We start from the raw sequence: 20,930 nt of genomic DNA, 5'->3' as shown, positions 1-20,930 counted from the left end.
ACATCCTGACAAAATAAGGATTGCAACTGGACAGATAGCTGGAGTAGATAAAGATGGAAGGGTGAGTGGCACAGTTTTATGCATTCTGTACCTAGTGATATTGCTATTAGAATGGAATTGATTGTAATTTTAACCACAGCTCATTTATTTTAGTCTTTTACAATTTAAATGCTAAATTTTTAGTATAGGGTGGGGGGGGACATTAGAATGTAAGAACATTTCAAAAAGCAAAAGAGAATACACTACTTAAATATTTTTTTTCTAAAAAATGTGTTCTCCCTAAGAAAACTATTGTAGAAATGGGAGGACTGATATGCTTGTAACATTTTTCTTTAACTAGAATAATGGACCTCTTGATTTTATTTGTAACTAGAACTGATACCACTTAAAGAGTTTCTGTTACTATTCGGTATTATTAAATTGGTTTACATAACAAATTCCTTCTTTCTAAGGATCAAAAGTGAATGTTAATGATGACTGATTAGCATATGTATGACTGTGATCATGATATTCTCTGGCTTTAACTTTTTCTTTCTTAAAGAAAAGGAGAAGAGGTTTATATTGGATGACTTCTAAGATCCCTTTCAGTTTCAAATTCTGTTTAAGGACTGTTTGCTTAGCAATTTATTNTTTAAAAATTCCTTGTCCCAAGTTTGACTTACCAAGTGTTTAGCATTAAGAATGAATTAAAAGGTTGAAGTCACTTTGTATGAAGGTGTTTTCTTTTGTAGAAAAGTAGAAACGGCCTAAAAGATGGAAGAGCTGTTAAATCAGTAATATGTATAAGAATTATGTAGCAAAATGGAGCTTATATTTTAATTAAAATTACTCAGTGGAATATTGCGTCTCCACTGTAATAAAACCATGTGAATATGTATGTGCATGAACTAAAAAGGAACTTGAACAATTGAAAACAGTTTAATTTGTTAGCATGCCAGTTGTGAATAAATGTTTTCTTTGAACTTAGTGTTCCATTAATTTGTTCAGCTTAACAAAGAAAGAAAAAGTACAGGTGAAAACTTAGAAATCTCCAGATAATTGATGTTTCTTTGATTTGCCAAAGAAAATAAAATCGATAGGTAAAGGTGAGTTTTTTTTATGATTAAAAACTATTTGTTTGATGGGGCCGGCCCGGTGGCGCACTGGATAGTGCGCCGCTTGGGAAGTGCGGCGGCGCTCCNACTTCTAAGATCCCTTTCAGTTTCAAATTCTGTTTAAGGACTGTTTGCTTAGCAATTTATTAAGTACTGATTTTTTAAAAATTTTTTTTCTGGGAATGAAGGTATATTAGTCTGTTTCTGTTGCTTATAACAAAATACCTGTAACTAGGTACTTTGTAAGAAAATGAAATTTATTGCTTATAGTTTTGGAGGCTGGGAAGTCCAAAGTCCAGGGAACACATCTGGTGAACGCCTTGTTGATGGTGACAGTGACCCAGGGATCTCACACGGCAGAATGGCAGAGCAGAGAGAGAGAGAGAGAGAGAGACTAACCTTGTTCACTCTCCTTTTAAAGCTACCAGAAACATTCTCATTATTCCAAGAATGGATCAATCCATTCATGAGAGTACAGTCCTCACAATCCAATCACCTCTTCAAGGTCCCATCTTTGAATTACCATAATAAGACTTCCCATCCTCTTAATATTATCAAAGTGGGGATTAAGCCTCTAACACATTAAACTTGGGGGGGGGGGCGGACAATTCAATCCATAATAGAAGGTAATGCTAAAAGCAAAGTATCCAGAGCAGATTTGCCTGGGTTAGAATTCTGATTCTACCTTTTTATAATTATGTAACTTTGGGCAAGTTATTTAAATCTCTGTATCTTGGTTTTCTCATCTGTTAAATGGTAATTATAATAGTACCTATAGCTCATGGATCATGAGGATTAATGAATTAATACATGTGATATACTTACAATAGTATGTGGCACATAATAAATACTTATTATTTGCTGCTACTGTTATTATCACTTGTTTCCTTATTTTCATGGCATGAAAAGAAAATACCTAAATATTCTTTGAGGGCATGTCTAAATCTAGCAGCTATTTTTTATTAGTTGTGTCTCCATTCCTATTACTTTTTAATGACAGTTCTGTGTGTTAGTGGTATTTATTTGCATCCACTTGATTACCAGTTAGTCCTGCTGTCTTGTGTTTTGCAGCCTTTGCAACCGCATGTCAGAGTATGGGATTCAGTTAGTCTGTCCACACTGCAAATTATTGGACTTGGAACTTTTGAGCGTGGAGTAGGATGCCTGAATTTTTCAAAAGCAGTAAGTAACAGTTTTTAAAGGTTGAACAAAGAAGCAGAAAAGAAATTAAGCTCAGTTTTGTGTGTATGTGTCCACAGAAAGTAATAACTCCTAATTGAAAAAATGAGATGTTAGTTATTGCTAATATTAGCTATTGATAAATGGCTAGCATTTTAACCTGTGTACTGAACTACATTGGCTTAGGTAAAATCCAAGATATTATACTTAATTTTGTTCTATCCTGAGGTAGGATTACCATGTAGTAGCGGGAAATAGTGAGGAATACATACATACCATAATACAATTTGAAACAAGTGATAGGATGTACTTTAGCTTTAGCTTGAATCATAGAAGAGATCTATTTGATTTAGAAAATTCACAGACATGAAACTTGGCCACTTCTGCACAAATATTGGTTTTTCTTGGTGTCATATTGGAGCAAAGGAAACAATAAAATTATGAATTATCTTGGTTCTGAATTGATGACAACATAGGTTTAAAATTTTGTATCTAGTAATCTTATCTAAGCCTTGAGGCTTTATTCTGAGGGGGAAATAAGATAAGATGTTACTTGTTCAATTTTTCTTGAATTGTATTTAATGATGATTATATAAAGTATGCAGGAGACCTTCCACATTTTATGATTTATCTTTTTATTTCAAATTCAGATACCTTTCTAGATTTTATTGGACCTCATTTATGTTTTAGAGTGTAATATATATTCATATTATCTGGCTTATGAGAGTTTTGTGGGATATGAAGGAAGGGACACTTTTAGGGCAGAAAGAAAAATTTGAGTGAATTTAGGAATCAGGAATTGGGAGAAAGTCATTTAGAAAAGGAGATAAGAGGACAGAAAGGAAATACTTTTACTACTGTTTTTCCCTAAAATCTCTATAGCAAGAACTGTTGTTATGTTGTTGATACCATTGTTACTGTATTAAGACTATTTTGAATTGCTCTAACTTTAATACTGTGACTTTTCCTAGTTCAAATAATCATTTTAATATAAGCAAAGAGCAAGATAAAGAGAAAAGAGTAAGCACTGCCCTTCCTCAGTACCTCTCTTCGCTACAATTTTTCTCTGTTCCATGGACATTCTAGGGCATATACCATAAATGCTACTAGAAAAAAAATTGCTGATATCATCAATAGCTCTGTTTCTTAAACTTGGAGGTCCAAATTATATGCATGGAAATGGTTTTAGAAAAGTAGATAGCAATTTAGTTATATTTTTATCTTGTTAACTCATGTTAATGTAAGTCAGGTATATCACAAAAAACTGAAATCAGCAGACTTAAAAATAATCATTAATTTTAGCTTATTCCATCAGTCTATCAAAATTTAGTCAGAAGTGAAATTATGTGTGTCTCTTCCCGCCCACCTCTAGGGAAAATACCTTGAATACAGGCTTCAAGAAGGAAGCATAAAATGCCAAAGGGAGTAGGATATCCTCAAAATGAATTATTCGCTATCTCTGAATAATAGAAGTGGCTAGATGGTTAGTAGAAATCAACCCAGGTGAATAAATTGAAAATAGAAAATATTTTTTAAAAAGAATCCTTATATATATTTCTGAAGAAAATACAGTTTTAGTAAAAAGTACATCCGTTATGTTTCAAAGAACAATGAGTTTAAAGGATTTCGGATAATTTTACTGTTGGCAGTTTTAATAATATGATATTTCTTAGAAAGTCAGCCTAATCCAGGAATTTTAAAATGCCTTTAATTGACTTTTCTTTAGGATTCAGGTATTCATTTATGTGTTATTGATGACTCCAATGAACATATGCTTACTGTATGGGACTGGCAGAAAAAATCAAAAGGAGCAGAAATAAAGGTAAATCAAAAAAGTTTTTAATCGAGTATTATAGAGTATGTTATTTGTTTTGCGGGTATTTGGAACCACATCGCATATCCTTAAGTTGCCCACTGGCCAAATTCATCAGATTTATTGATTTGTCATAATTCTTATGGTATTAACACTACAGTTATAAAAGATAAAATAGTCAGGAACTTGAAGCAATTTCAGCATTTCATACATTATGCTTCTAAAATGCCAAAGTAGATTGTCCATCTTCAAAATTAAGAATGACCACTCTACTTGGCTGCTGTTTCTTTAATGAAATACATCATTCCATTCAATCTTTAAAACTTTAGAAATCTAGAGGAAAAAATTCAACCTTAGGAATATGGCTGACATAACTGAAGGGAATATATAATAAATTTATTGGTCTTAATTGTGTTTGTAGGATTATGATAGAAAATGCTATAGCATTTATAATTGCTGTAGAATAGTGTTGATCCTTTGTGTGAATCGTGCTATAACTAGCAAGAGAAGAATGTAACATTAGCGTTGCAGCTGCATTTATATGGGTCAGAAATGGCCTTTTCCCTCTGACAGGCTTTCAAAGATATTCACAGTGACAGAATAGCATTACAAAAGCCTATAACAAATTTGCTATGCTTTTAAATAACATTACATTCCCCTTCAACTCCTCTTTCATTTAGCAGTTTTGTTTTGCATAAGCTTCATGTTTTCAGCTTGTTGGTCAAAAAGAGGTTATTTCTTGTGTTTTCAAGTGTTAAGTTAATCTTTCAAAAAAACTAGAGTAGATTTAATTGTAGTTGAAAGGAATATAAGCTGTGAGAAAACCTAAAACTTTAAAAAAATGTTGAACAGTAGGGAAGTTGCACCAAAGTGAGATATGTGGATTTTGATCCTTTGTAGTAAGGGCTACCAGATGAAGTCTTGTGGTTTTCCTCCTACTGGTTACTCCTCAGTCTCCTTTCCGGGACCTTAAATGTTGGTGTTCCTCAGAGTTCTGTTCCTGATCTTCCACTGATGTCATGTACTGCTCACATAGCCTTGATTACGGTCTGTCTGCTGAGTCTCACATCAGTTATCTCCAGCCCAGATCTCTCACAGGTTTAAACCCATATTTCTAGTTGCCAACTAGATATCTTTATTTGAATATCCTCTACCACAGGTCAAAATCAACAAGTTCCGATCTGTACTAATCATCTCCCTAGCCCCCAATCACTTTCACTTCTCAATGATTGACACCACTTTTCACCTCTCTGCTGAAGCTAGAAACTTGGGCATCATCTATCACTCCTTTTCCTTCACTTCTCACATTCAAGTAGTCAGCAAGTTCTCTAAAATCTGTATCCTAAATGTCTGCATTATAACTCTTTCCAGTAAAAGTGACTGCAAACAACTAAAGCTAACTTAATTGAAAGCATTCATAAAAGCTAGTTTTAGGTGGACTGTGGATCTGAGCAGGAAAGGTAATAACAATAAAGCTTTTAGAAGAAAATATAGGAGAGCACCTTTATAATCAGATTTCTTAAGCAAGACATAAAGTATTAACTATAAATGGGAAAAATTATAAATTATATTAAGAACTTCTCTTCATCAGAAGACGCCATTAAGAGTGTGAGGAAATATGTGCAATACATATTTCCAACAAAGCTCTCATGTTCAGAATACATAAAGAATTTCTATACTTCAATGAAAAAGACAATCCAATTTTTTAAAATGGCAAGACTTCACATAATAGGGTGTCCAAGTGATTAATAGGCATATGAAAAGGTGCTCAGGCTCATTAGTTATCAAGAAAATTCAAATTAAAACCACAGTGAGATACCACTATGCACCTACCAAAATAGCTTATGTGAAAAAGACAAAAATATCAGGGTTGGTGAGGATGTAAACTAACTAAAACACTCATACACTGCCGCCAGGCATATAAATTGGTACAGCCATTTTGGAAAACTGTTTGGCATTACCTACTAATATTGAACATATGTGTACCCTCTGACCCATCCTGTTCCTATCCTAGGTATAAACCCAACAGAAATATATACGTGTGTTTGCTAGAAGACAATAGCAGTGTTATTTATGGTAGTCAAAAAGATGGTAACTTATCTAAGTCCTATTGTCATCAATATGGATAAACCAATAATGTGGTCTTTTCATACAAAGGAATACTATGTATAGCAATTAGAATGAACAAATTACAACTATATGCACCAACATGGATGGATCTCACAAAAGTTGAGAAAATAAACCAGACATGAAGGATACATTGAGTAAGGATTCAATGTATCCTTACTCAATTCCATTTAAATAAAACATACAAAGCTAATCTGTACTTCTAAAGGTCAGGATAAGGGATATTTGAGCAGGGCAAGGGAATAAGTTGCTGGAAAGCGGATCTGAGGTGTTTCTGGCACGTTAGTAATGTTCTGTTTCTTGATCTGGATGCTATAAAGAGGTGTGTTCGATTTGTGAAAATTTGTTGAGCTATGTATTTAGGATTTGTGAGCTTTTATATCTATGTGTATGTGTATAATTATATAAAATACATCAATACATCAAAATACATCAGTGTATAAAAAATACATGTATATAAATAATACATCAATAAAAAATTGAAATAAAATATCCTATAAGGCAACACACACACAAAGTGACTTAATTTCATAGATTACTTCAGTTTATGTCTTGACTATCTTGTCACTAGTACCATGGGTTTGTATACTGGGAATATTTATAGTTAGTTTCATAAGTCATGAATGGATTTGGCATAAGGTTCAACCAACTGTCAAGTAATTTTTATTTTGTCAAGGTAAAAACTAAGGACTGTTAAGTCTTTAAAAGATAGCATCATCCTGGAGGAGAGATGACTGATTTTTGCTTTGGGATTAACACATTATCTTTAAAATTTACTCAGACCTGGTAAATATGTATACTGTATTTCCATACTAATCACTGTGGAGAATTATTTAACAAGCAGAAGATGTTGTGCTTTTCCTTCTTCTTATAACCTGAATTCTAGTTAAGGAGAAAAAGCATTCACATTAGATTTCATTGGTTGGGTTTTATTTATGTGCTTATGCAAAGGCCCTTGAGCCCAAATGTTAGCAATAGAAATGTAAAACTTGTGGAAATATTGGAACTATAAGAAAAAAAATTTTATTAGTATAAGATTTTAAGTGTCATTTTATTAGTATAGAAACATAAAATTTATTATCTTTAAACTCAGTTTGTTCATAAGATTACCATGTTGGTTTGCAAACAGGAAATGCTTCCATATACATAAAGTTCTTCGCTGTGTTAAAAAATGGACATTAATGATCACCTTACAAGTAAACACCAACAATAAACAGCTTATAGGCATGCAGTTTTCACCTCACTGTTAAGTTTGATTAGGTGATTTTACCATAAAATATAAATTTAGTAAGAATTCAATTATGATTTATTGAAATTATAGAAATACATTATTTTAGAAATAATATCCTCAGTTGAAATCATTTCGATGAAAGAGCTATCCATACTTGCAGTTCCTTTGTCATTCTTATGCCTGTTTTCTTCCTTTTTCACTACAAATCTTTTAAATTTCTCTCTTTCCTAGGTTTTTTGAGGAAAGAGAGCACAAAAGCTCCTTCGATTTTTTGTTATGTTTTGTTTTTATTTTTATTTCTACAGGGATCAGTAGTGACCATTCTAAATCTACTTTTTAATGCTTCGACCTGAGAGGACAATCTCTAAATTAGCAATATTTTGTTGAAGAATAAGTGCTCAATAATAATAATAATACAAAGAAAGATAAGATTGTTTTTTTGTCAAAATGGCAGTGTCTTTGAGACAATGTACATTGCTAGTGCATTTGATAGTTTTAGTAAACTTTTTCCGAATGTGCAAGAAGTTAAAATAATCTAAAGCTATAATTCATATAAATGTCTTCCTAGTGCAAAATTTTAATATAAATAGCATAAAAGTGATATAATATAAATGTTTTAGGAAAATAGATCTTGGAAGAAAAGGTATTTCCTCAAAATTCTTCCATGTGTTTGATCATCAGTAGCTGTAATTGATACTTGATTGAAATAAGGACATGCATTCATCTAAAGCTTTATTTCTCTTCTCACAGACAACAAATGAAGTTGTTTTGGCTGTGGAATTCCACCCAACCGATGCAAATACCATAATAACATGTGGTAAATCTCATATTTTTTTCTGGACCTGGAGTGGCAATTCACTAACAAGAAAACAGGGAATTTTTGGGGTAAGGATCACAATGTTATGACTTCATTAGGTATATATAACTTTTTAAAAAATTGTTGAGTAAACATAAAATCATCATGTCAAAGGGAAAGCTGAAAATTCTCATTGTTTCATTGTAGAAATATGAAAAACCAAAATTTGTGCAGTGTTTAGCATTCTTGGGGAATGGAGATGTTCTTACTGGAGACTCAGGTGGAGTCATGCTTATATGGAGCAAAGCTACTGTAGAGCCCTCACCTGGAAAAGGACCTAAAGGTACAGTATTCTTATATTAAACCCATTCCTTGTAGTTCTCACGTAGTGCTTTTGCAATCCCATCTGCTACCCAGATCAGGAGAGAAAAAGCTGCAGTGGAACAATATGAGTCACCAACATACCTTCTTTTTTTTTTTAAATGAGATTATTTATCCCATTATTTATTAGGCACATATAACCTAGATTTGACTATACTGCACCTTTCCCTCTCGGAAGTCAATGTAAAAGAGGAACGATATCAATATATGGTAATTTTAAAATATATAAAGGTTCACTGTTTCCTGGACGGTTTCTGGGATATCTGTGAGGCCAGAATGCCTGGCCATGTAATAAAATGGGGGAGGGGAAGAAAAAAAGGAGTAAACTCATAGTTCAGTCTTCTTTTCCTTTTTCTTTTCTCACTGTAGTCCCCTTTTCAATCCCAGTAATGGGCCATGGCATTTATTCAGCTTTACTGCAAACCAGCTTTTCTCAGAAATACAGATATATTTTATTCTTATATTTAGGTACAAATGGAACTAAATATATGGATCCACTTTGTTCTTTTCTATGACAGATGAAAAAATTAGAGAAAGGGCATTGAAAATAACTTATTTTCTTTTCTTTTTTTTTTTTCGTGTCCGGCAACGGATCACAACCCTCAGTGTCGCGCCCGTACCGGACCGGGACCGGCAACGGGATCGCAACCCTCGGTGTCGCGCCCGCACCTCGCTCAGCCAGTGAGCGGGAACCGGTCTGTATGTGGGATCTGAACCCTTGGCGGGAGCGCCGCCGCACTCTCAAGCAGCACACTGTAGCAGTGCGCCACCGGGCCGGCCCGAAAATAACTTATTTTCAACCCCATTTTTCCTTATTGTTTAAGAACAATAAAACTTTTAAAAAATATCCAAACTACCATGTACTTCCTTCAAAGTAGAAGGTTCCAAGAGAAAATTGGAGACCTGGTTCCCAAACCAGTGGGCCAGGAGAGGAGAGAGATTCTTATTGGCAGCAAGACATGGTAGCAGTAGAAATAGCAATAGAACTAGCCAGGCCACACAGAGCCTGAGAATACACACACACACAAACACACGCGCATGCGCACGCACACACACACGCTGAAATAGGGAATCAACCTAAGATTTCTGAGACATTTCCCCTGGCGATTGGCAGAGCAGTCCTGTTGTTCATCTGCCTCCTCCTAAACACACTCAATCTCCTCCATACCTCTCTCTCTAGAGCCCTTGCATCACCATAAGTGATTTATGAATAAGGGAACATTCCCCTAGTCAGAAAGACTCAGTATACATGTCTGTCTTCTCCAATAAACTTTCCCAGGACTAGCACATAATGTCAGGCATTTGGTACTACCTGTTTGAAAATTATTTGTGAAACACTTTATTAAGGAAAAGATTTTAATCTTACCTTTGGGTATCAGCATAGGAGTAAAAGTTGAGTGGTATTTTTAAAGCACTGTTTTCACTGAAATGTGGAATTTGAATTTAACATAATTGTCCTATGATTGAGTGGATTTTTTATTTATTTTTTAATTGACATGCATTGATTGTACATATTATGGGGTATAGAGTTAATTTCTATACATGTATATAATGTGTGATGAGCGAGATGATACCTTATTGTGGTTTTGATTTGCATTACCCTGATGATTAGTGATTTGAGCATATTTTCATATACCTGTTGGCCATTTACATGTCTTTTGAGAAATGTTTATTAAGGATATTTGCCCATTTAAAAATCAGATTGCTATTTTGCTGTTGAGTTGTTTAAGTTTCTTGTGTATTCTGGATATTAATCCCTTGTCAGATGAATAGTTTGCATGCATGGAAAATATTTTTTTTCTTTTATTCCTTTTTGTCTTTTTCCGTGTCCGGCAACGGATCACAACCCTCAGTGTCGCGCCCGGACCGGACCGGGACCGGCAACGGGATCGCAACCCTCGGTGCTGCTCCCGCACCTCGCTCAGCCAGTGAGCGGGAACCGGTCTGTATGTGGGATCCGAACCCTCGGCGGGAGCGCCACCACGCTCCCAAGCGCGGCGCACTATAGCAGTGCGCCACCGGGCCGGCCTGGAAAATATTTTTTTTTTAATTAAAATAAAAAATAGCAATAAAAAACTACAGTATAACAACTATTTACATCGCATTTACATTGTGTTAGGTTTTGTAGGTAATCTAGAGGTGATTTAAAGTATACAGGAGGATGTGCATAGGTTATATGCAAATTCTACACCATTTTATGTAACAGACTTGAGTATCTATGGATTTTGGTTTGGGAGGAGGTGGGTCCTGGAACCAATCCCACAAGAATACCAAGGGATGACTGTACTAGATTAATATTTTAAATAATGTTTTCAAAAAATCATTCACCTGAATTTCTGAGTGTGGGAGTTGAATTGAATTAGACCTGTTCAGAAGTTAAAAAAAAAAAATCCTTAAATTGTATTACTGTTGACCTTGATCTCGGTCATTAGCCATACATCCCTAGCCTCTTTCATTCAGTTTAATTTCAGAATTCACATACAAGAAGGATAACAGTGAGTTGAAGATTCTTAAGAAAAAAGAAAGTTAGGACAGTTTTATCAACTACCTCTCACACCTGTTACCCCTTTTCTTTTTTCTCTTTTCTCTTCCCTGGGCACATTTATTCAATATCAGAAATGCTAGGAACAGCATAGTATTTCAAAACGGTGACCTTTAAATTGTTGATATATCCTCCAACATTGAGCAGAGTTTGGGTATAAATGTACCCTTCATTAGCCTTAATATTTGGGTTCATGATGGGGGGCAGGGAGAGGCTCAGGGGTTTTTATTTTGGTTTTTGTTTGAAAAACTTGTGGTTTAATCTCATCTTAGAGAAAATCTGTATATGTACAAACAGGAAACAGGAAATCCAGTCTTATAAATTGCTGGGCACATGAAATGACCTGTGTTGTACTCTGCTACGTGACTGATCCTATAATGGGCAGAGTTGCTAAGAATTTTGTTTCTTTATATTTGGGGTTTTCAGTTTTGTAAGTGTGGCTGGGAAGGATTTGGTGAGTGCAATAAAATAAATGTGCAAGCCATCGAGACCAGAACAGATGCCCAAAGTTTCCATTTTACTTCTTGCTCAAAAATTTCAGTAGATTAATACAGTTTACATGTTCCCAAGTATGACATTTCTGCCCCTGTGGCAGTCTTACCAACCAAAATTTGAGGATACTGTGATATCATGTCTGATAAAAGGACTTTTTTGGATGGCAAAAGTATAATTTCATAGCTAATTCTTTTACTCTGGTAAATAGGAGACAAATTGAAACTGTATTTTATGCCTCCGTAAGCTCTCTCTATATTTTTCTTCTTGCTTCCAAACCATTTTTTCCTTAAAGGTAAATTAACAGGAATCATCAAAGTAATTAGTATTTTCTATTTCTTAAATAAATATAAGGTATTTGTTATTTATTTCCTACATACATAAAATAGTTCAAATTTTTTCTTACAAGAAGTAATTTGTAATCTTTTAAGTGGGGTAGCAGAAGATGAGAGTATCTACAGTGCCATTAAAATGTTCATCATTCTTAAGTCTTTGTCAGGTTCCTTTAAAGAACTAAGAAACACTACCATTTTACCTGCTCTCCAAATAATTAACTGGGCCCATTTGCCCAGTTGCTAAGAAAACAACTTAAATTTGTCTCGCTGCTATTTGATTCTATAGTTAAATGGATACAGAATGCCCTCCAAACACCTTTATTTGGTAGGCAAGGTAAACTTGCTTTTTATAGAAACTTTCTATTAGAGATAAGAAGAATGGATGAGATTTGCAATTAAACTTTGATAGACCTGGCCATATGATGAAGCCTGGAGGTGGAGTAGGTTTTTTAATTCAAGGATAATTTTTTTTTTTTGACAGGTATTTCAAACATTATTTGGCCTAAACTAGAATGTCAGAAATACAGGCCCATAAATTTGGCTATAAATTTGTTTTATAAGTAAATACTGTATAAAGAAAACTGTGGTAATTTGTTTAATTTGAAGCACTGAACTTTTTTAGCTAAATTGATATTAGGTCCTCCTCAGGAAATAACTTTCCCAGAGTAAGAGGAGGAGGGTGCAGATTTCACTGAGTTGATCACTATAGAGAGTATTTTTATTCCTGATGAAGAATTTGTTCTTTAGTTTTATTTTCTGTTTTCTAACATTTCATCATTCTGGGAGAATATCCTAAGTGTTTAACAAGGTTTTTGTCAAGTTTAGAAGTATGGAAGACTGAATTAAGAACAAAAACTTTATTTCATTTCCTACATTCTGGCAGATTACTCTTGTTCATTTGACCATTCATGGGGAAATCAGCCCAAAATTTGCTTTTTTTTTTTTTAAGTATCCAAATAAAACCAGCAGTACTCTCTGAACATTCACATATCTCAGGTGTCCTTTCACTCTTGGTTGGGAGTAGTGATAGATAATTAATTGTCTAGCTATCCCACAGAACATAGTTGTGTCATTCAATGTTTAAAGTATTTTTAGGTGATGAATGTTGATTTGAGTGGAAGCAGTTGACCTGAATAGCAAGTTTGTTGGGGTACTGCTCCAAGCTCTGCAGAATCAGGCAAGCTATCCTCCAAGTCTGGCAAGCTCTTTCCATTCTCCCTGTCAAATATACCCATCTATTAAGTATTTATACCACTAGCACTCACACACTGAGACAGAGTAATTTTTAGAGTCAGCTGTAGCTGGATTTTTTTTTAAGATACCAAAGCCCCACAAATTTTATTTAATTTTAAAAAAATATAATGGCAGCTCAAGTAGGAGGATAGGTAAAAAAGAACAATCTCAATAACAGCTTTATTGAGATATAACTCATGCCATAAAATTTTTTTGAAAGTGTATAATTCAGTGGTTTTTAATATATTCACAGAGTTGTGCAACCATCACCACTATCTAACTTCAGAACATTTATATAACCCCACAGAGAAACCTGTACCCATTAACAGTTATTTTCCATTCCTCCCCTCAGTCCCTAGCAACCCCTAATCTGCTTTTGTTCTGTGTGGATTTGCCTATTCTGGACATTTCTTTAGATGGAGTCATACAATATATGGTCTTTTGTGATTGGCTTCTTTCACTTAGCATAATGCTTTCAAGGTTCATCCACGTAGCATCTGTCAGTACCTCATTCCTTTTTATGGCTGAGTAATATTCTGTTGTGCAGAAAACACATTTTGTTCATTCATCGGTTAATGAACAATTTTAGAAAATGAACAATTTTAAAACTTGTAAATTTTTCATCTTTCATTTTTCCAAGGGACCTAAGGGCTATTTATTGACTGACTTTGGCCATATTTAAACAAGGTTCTACCTTCCCATTTTGAACCTGGTAAATAATTCAGTAAGGCATTATCTTCCAAAGAACTTTACTCTTGCTTTACCAGTCTCACTAGCTAGCTAAAGAGCCTGTCTGTGTAAGGGCATCATAAATACCAAAAAAAAGGTTTAAGTACTATAATCTTACCGTCATCCTTAAGGATCTGATTTTTTTTTTTTTTAAATCATCAGTTACTCCACATGGATTTTACTTAAAATACTTACCTTGTCCCTCTCTGGGTACTTAGTAAAGTGCTATGGGCATACAAGAAAGCGGGGCTGTCATTTAGCTGTGGTACAGCTGGACCAGTTTTTAAAATACTGAAATTCTTCTCTGCTAGTTGGTTAAATTAAAAGCCAGTGCTCCAAAGCCTCTAGTGCCCACCTTTGCCCCAATACCTTTCCCAGTCCACCGTATCTCAGAAAATAAAGGATAATCCTTGGCACAGCAGAAGGCCTCCAGGTCAAAAGTGGTTGTTAATTGTTAAAGATTGTGACTGTTACCTCCACAAGAAATGAAGGTTTTTTGCAAAGTTAAAGGAACACTGAGGTAGGAGACTTGAGTTCTAGTCTCGGCTTTGTTATTAGCTAACTAGGTCGTATTGGCTAAGCTACTTTGCCCTCAGCTTTAAAATCAAAAGAGTAATACCTACCCTAACTACTGTACAAGATGATTATAAGAGATGGTAAAGTTCTGAGGCTAATATATACTATATCCTTTATTGTCTGTGGAACTGTCATCATTCCTTTTGCTTGCTTTTGTAAGATAATATTTTGAAATATTTTCAGAGTAAATAAATATTGACATAAAAGCACAAGATTGTATGAAGTCTTAAGCTTCACTGCCTGCCTTACAGAATACTTGCTGAAAATAGGTTTTTGATTATTGAATCATATGAACTTTCTGATTATTCATTCTGTAGTTCTGCAAAAGTTTTCTTCCAAAAGACACTAAAGTCTGATGAAAAGTGTTATTACTGGTGTTTTTATTTTTCCCTCATTATATCAGGTGTATATCAAATCAGCAAACAAATCAAAGCTCATGATGGCAGTGTGTTCACACTTTGTCAGATGAGAAATGGGATGTTATTAACTGGAGGAGGGAAAGACAGAAAAATAATTCTGTGGGATCATGATCTGAATCCTGAAAGAGAAATAGAGGTAAGGATGGAAACAGAACATAAAGATATAAAAATATTTAATTCTGTAAAGTGACGTATTTTTTCCTACATTAAGATAACAACACTTTTCTGGGAAACTGGTGCACATTCTTATAATTTATTCCCTCCCCATAGAAAGGAATTTGTTATTGCCTTTAGGATAACTTTGTTCAAAAAACAAGAAAAAAGGACCATTTATTAAACAAAATTAATTTGAAAGAATGTTAAAAAAAAAAAAAGTAGGCCGAGTAATTAACATTGTTTATTGCTTATTTCTGAGACTTTTTTAGTTATCCAAAAATACAAGAGTACTTCAAAAAGTTTGTGAAAAAATAGAATTACAAGATAATATGACTCTTTTCATGCACTTTTTGAAGTTCCCTTTATATAATCATACAAACTGAAAATTCACCAAACACTCATCGAATACTATATCCAAGTCCAGGGGATAGAAAACAACTAGTTTAATTTTAAAACTTGAAAATAATCTTTTAAACAATGGCCTTAATGATAATCACTCATTACCTGTGTATGTGTGTTTGCTTCATGGCATGGACCAAGTGTATCCGTAAAACCTGACAAGTTTTATGTACTTGGTGAAAGTTTGCTAGTTGAATTGAGGTCTCAGGAAGTGAAATGGTATTTCAGTCAATGATTTTTAAAGCAAGAGCAAATCTCACAAAGTTTAATATTGCTTCTACTTATAGTGATTTAAATTTTGAATTTATGCTCTGTGTTTTCTCTGCACATAACATGCTTTCCAGACAAAATCTTCTCTAAAGAAGATGGTCCTGATGGTACTGCTCTTGGATTTTAATAAAGATAATAAAGAGTTGCTTTTAATCAAAAGTTACACAATCTAATTCACTCTTTCCTTTGCCATTTCTAACATAAATTTGGATTACTCTTAGAACTCAATTATTTGTGTTTTCAGGAGACACTTTTGATCCCATTTCATAAAGGAGAGAGAATTGCATTATTTCAGAAAGAATCATTCTTTGAGATCACTGTACTATAACACTCACTGAGAATGTACCATGTAGTGCCTTAAATGAACTGGTCTCCTAAAGAGTCCTATTAATGACAGTCATAATACTTTATAATATATTGCTTTTTAATTTACAAAGAAATTTCACATACAAGCAATAGTAGGTAGGGCATGAATTATTATCCGCATATTACAGGTAAAGAAATTGTTTGTAGGCTAACCATCTTACCCAAACTGACATAACTGATAAGTAACAAAACCAGACCACACTCTCCCATATGATCTAATAGAACGTACTCCTCAAGAACTCTTGAAATCATATAAAGTGTAAACTAAAATTAACTAAAGCAAAGAATGTTGATAATAATGCATTATAATTTCTGTATAATAAAATGTAATTGAACAAATAAATTATGATATGAATCTACCATATCGTCTTCAAATTTGGAATTCTGTCATTTATTACCCCATTACTGCTTACAGCTACACATGCAGTCTTCCAGTAGTAATTAATGCATGTTAGTGTGTACATGGTGACTTTACAAATTTATTTTTTATAGGTTCCTGATCAGTATGGCACAATCAGAGCTGTAGCAGAAGGAAAGGCAGATCAATTTTTAGTAGGCACATCACGAAACTTTATTTTACGGGGAACATTTAATGATGGCTTCCAAATAGAAGTACAGGTAAGCTGTACTATGTTACTATTAACTGAATATTTTTGATGATACCCTTCGGTTCTTATAAAAATGGGTGTCTTTCATTTTCAGGGTCATACAGATGAGCTTTGGGGTCTTGCCACACACCCCTTCAAAGATTTGCTCTTGACATGTGCTCAGGACAGGCAGGTGTGCATGTGGAACTCAGTGGAACACAGGCTGGAATGGACCAGGCTCGTAGATGTGAGTGAAACAAGATGTGATTAATAATCTCCCCACAGAAACACCTCACACTGGCAGTCAGGAGGAGCAAAGGAAAAAGGACTAAGCATTGTTTCAAACCAAGTGTTAATATACAGTTTAGTAAAGGGGCTGGGGTTAAGAGGGGAGGATATTAGTCTCAAAGTATAAAATGAACCCACTTTAAAGAATGAGATTAGCAGGATAAAATCTCAATTTTTTAAGTCAGTTTTAGTCATAAAAATTATAAAGATTTCACATATTTATGGAGCATTAATCATAATGGAAATATTTGGGCCTCTGGTGGTGTTGCAGTTGGATTCAGTAAATGCTGCTCACTAACAGACTCTACTATCTTCTTTTTGAGTAGTCTCTTAACTGTATTTTCTCCCTACCCCCACCCAGATGTTCACATTTCTAGCCTAAAAGGTGTATACAAGTTCTTTGCAGACTCTAAAGAACTGTACAAATGTTTGTTGTTATTATCCTTATTATTGTTCTACTGCCTAGCCACAAGCTGGCTGTCCTTTTCCCTCATCACTCTGCCAGCATATCCCCTTCATGCTCTGAAATTCTTTTTCCTCTCATATCCATGTGGTATTTCTCATTGGCTACAATAAAGTTGATCAGAATTCCATGTTTATATGAGAAGTTATTTTCAAATACGTTTTTGCCACTATCCCCATAGATCTAGGGAGACTTTCTTGTGTACTCCCCAACAGCTGTCTGTCTCTCTTCTAGGAACCAGGACACTGTGCAGATTTTCATCCAAGTGGCACAGTGGTGGCCATAGGAACGCACTCAGGCAGGTAGGGTCTTTAAGTGAGCTGAGTAATCTGAAATGGTGGATGTTTAAACTTTTATTCAGGAATGTTCTCAATCTGATCTGGAGAATCAGTCTCTTAAATGGCACACTAGTATGCTTGTTGCTCTTATCTATGATGTATACTCATTCAATAATTATTTATTAAGCACCTACCATTTGTTACATGCTGTTATGGGCATTCAAGATATATCAGAAAGCAAAAGAAAAATTCCCTACCCTTTTGGAGCCTAAATTTTAGTGTGTGTTGAGAGTGGAAGTAGAATAAAAAAAAAACAGTATAACTAATTATGTTAGAAAGTGCTAAGAGTCATAGGAGGGGGGAAGAGAATAGTAAAAAGGAAGAGGATGCAGTTGCAAAATGGTAAAAAGGGTGGTCAGGATAGTCTTTATTGAGAAGGTGATAGCAGACTTGACTCTGTGCAATTAAAAGTGTCAGAAAATTTCTCTCCTCATTATCTTTTGTGCAGGAAAGGGATTTGAAGTTCATAGAACCCAGTTGGGCTTTTATAAATTGGTCATGCTGTAGCTTTTGCCATCGTCTCTTTTTTGAATGCTACAAAGATACGTAATAAAGATATGTTTCCTGAAATCATCAATGACCTGTATTGTAGAACTTGTATAGTACCTTTCCAAGGTTATTAAGTAACATATGTTCATTATCTGTATATTTTTAATTGACTCCTGTTTTTGCCTCTGCTAGTAGATAGTCCTCATCACAAATAACTTCTCTTTTTAAGAAGGCAGAGGAAAAATATGAAATTAATTTTCCCAAAAGTTAAACCCATTAAAAAATATAAAATGCTGATTTCTAATCGGGCACACTTTTGTGGACACATTTAAATACCATTTTTTGTTTATATCATTTAAATATTCCAAATCGACCAGTTCATTTAACTACATTTAGTCACTTAGAGTTTGTTTTTGTTTTTGTTTTAGCAAGTTTTACTCTTTGGCTGTTTTATACAAATCAACACCTCTGGAAAATGAAAACATTCAAATTCCTTCTGCAAAATCTTTCAGACTCATGGAAAAACAGTTCTTTAACGATGATTGAATTGTGGATATGTAACTAGAGATGCTATTTGAGTGATTCTGAAATCATTGAATTTTAGAATTAAGCTACTTGGGAGAGCAACTGGTGATGACTTGCAAATATAGAGACTTTACTATCTCAGATATTCCTAAAATGCATGTCAGAAGTACATTATTATAGGGTTTAAAACTACTTAGACTAGGACCAAATAGGTTTATGACAGGTTACTTTGCAAATTTGAAGGAAATTATTTTCTTTTTTAACCAAAAAAAATTGGTCTTAAGGACGTAGGAAATCACCTGAGCTGTAGAGCTGATCTGGTTTTCAGAAAACTACACAGAAGTTCACTTTAGAATTATATTTTTGGCAGCTGAACAGATAGGACAAATGCTAAAGTCTTCAAAATAATAAGAGAATCTTATGGCAGACCTTGTGCTAGATTCTTTTCATATATTACTTTTAATCTTCATAAGAGTGCAACAAAGTATTTATTAACATCTCCATTGCACAGACAAGAAACCAAGATGCATAGAGTTTCGATCACTTCTGATTGAGCTGGGACTTGAGCTCAGGTTCTATATTTCCAAAGCTTGTCTCTTTCCTCTGTTCTGCCAATACTTTTTGAGATGTTCTTATGGTGTTTGCAGCATTATTTAGAAATATTGTAAGAAAGGTTTATCTTTGACAGTTAAAATCATTGACTGACATTTTAAAAGCATATACTGTATATATGAGGGAGTTAAACACTGAGGGGAGCGTAAGGCTAGAGGGGTTTGAATCACGAAGATACCCTGCTTGATTGGAATGGAGGTTTGTGTGCATGCAAATATACATACATAAGAGCCCCAATTTTTAAGGAAAAATTGGTCTGATTTAAGCTCTCTGAAATTACTTTCTAACATTTATGTAGCTGTGAAATCATTGGTAAACTTAAAATGAAGTACCTCACTTAATTTAAGTGACTTAAGCTAAAGGTAAGCCAGTTGTTTCCTCTTGGAGTTATGAGTAGAAAATACTTTATAAGTAAGAGTTACGTGGTAATTTAAAAAAATACAGGTAGTCAATACATTCTGTTGTGGAATTGGAAATGGCTTAGAATCTAGGGAAGATGTAGTTATCAGTGTTCATTCTGTACATAACTCCTGTCTTTGGTTTCACATCTGGTTAGGTTCTGTTGATTCTAAGAGAACTTTCCCATTGTTTTTTATTTTTGCCTTGGGTCTGTGAATATCTGTCTATACTGTCTAAAACTGAAAATTCTTAATGTAGCCATTCAGATTATTGTCACTGACCTTAAGCCTGAAAAAAAATCACACTAAGGGGTAGGAATTTTTTTTTTTTAATATAATGCAACACATGTCCAAGTTGTACATGATCCAGAAAAAGTGACTAGTAAAAAACTTAAAGATGTCTTCATGTCCATATCTAGATATCTTCTACTTTATAAACCAAAGAGTAAATAAACATGTGTGAGTAAATTATCACAGTCATAAATATGGTTATAATTTTAAAAGAATGTTACTAATGTAATTTTTTTTTTTTTTTTTTTTTCTAAAAATTAAATTCATAGCCCTAAGCCAGCCTAGTACTTCCTTAACTTGCCAATGCTCACATAGGAAGGATTCTTTTTAAGAGCCTTTATTAAGATATAATTCACATACCATAAAATTCACCAACTTAAAGTATGGGATTTAATGGTTTTACAAGTTTACAGGGTTCTGCAACCATCCTCACAGTCTAAATTCAGAACATTTTCATTAACCCCAAAAGAAATCTTGTACCTATTAGCAGTCATTCCTCATTACCCCTCCCACTTCTCCCCAGCCCTAGGCAACTGATCTACTTTCTGTTTAGGTTTGCCTATTCTGGGTATTTCATATAAATGGAATTATACAATATGTGGACTTTTGTGACTAGCTTTTTTCACTTAATGTAATGTTTTCAAGGTTCATCTGCGTTGAGTACTTCATGTACGGCATGCATAAGAGCCTCATTTCTTTTTATGGCCAACTAATATTTCATTGATGGACATAGGGGTTGTTTTCATTTTTTGGCTACTATGAATAATGCTGCTACAAACATATGTACGTTTTTGTGTGGAC

General features: G+C 34.2%; 1 protein-coding gene across 1 annotated transcript in view; it reads left to right on the top strand.

Moving 5' to 3' along the window:
• Positions 1-20,930, top strand: part of EML4 (echinoderm microtubule associated protein like 4) — an 86,481-nt gene that overhangs the window by 37,769 nt on the left and 27,782 nt on the right. The window contains exons 9-17 of the mRNA XM_008569561.1: positions 1-61; positions 2,166-2,276; positions 4,000-4,095; positions 8,195-8,329; positions 8,448-8,583; positions 14,932-15,083; positions 16,631-16,756; positions 16,841-16,972; positions 17,711-17,778. The exon at positions 1-61 is cut by the window's left edge and continues 3 nt beyond it. Coding sequence (XP_008567783.1) covers positions 1-61; positions 2,166-2,276; positions 4,000-4,095; positions 8,195-8,329; positions 8,448-8,583; positions 14,932-15,083; positions 16,631-16,756; positions 16,841-16,972; positions 17,711-17,778 — 1,017 coding nt within the window. The remainder of the gene's footprint in view (positions 62-2,165; positions 2,277-3,999; positions 4,096-8,194; positions 8,330-8,447; positions 8,584-14,931; positions 15,084-16,630; positions 16,757-16,840; positions 16,973-17,710; positions 17,779-20,930) is intronic.

The sequence above is a fragment of the Galeopterus variegatus genome, unplaced genomic scaffold, assembly GCF_000696425.1.
Source record: "Galeopterus variegatus unplaced genomic scaffold, G_variegatus-3.0.2 Scaffold511, whole genome shotgun sequence".
Classification (NCBI taxonomy): domain Eukaryota; kingdom Metazoa; phylum Chordata; class Mammalia; order Dermoptera; family Cynocephalidae; genus Galeopterus; species Galeopterus variegatus.
Note: the sequence above shows the minus strand (reverse complement) of the source record. Positions and strands in the feature narration are given on the sequence as shown.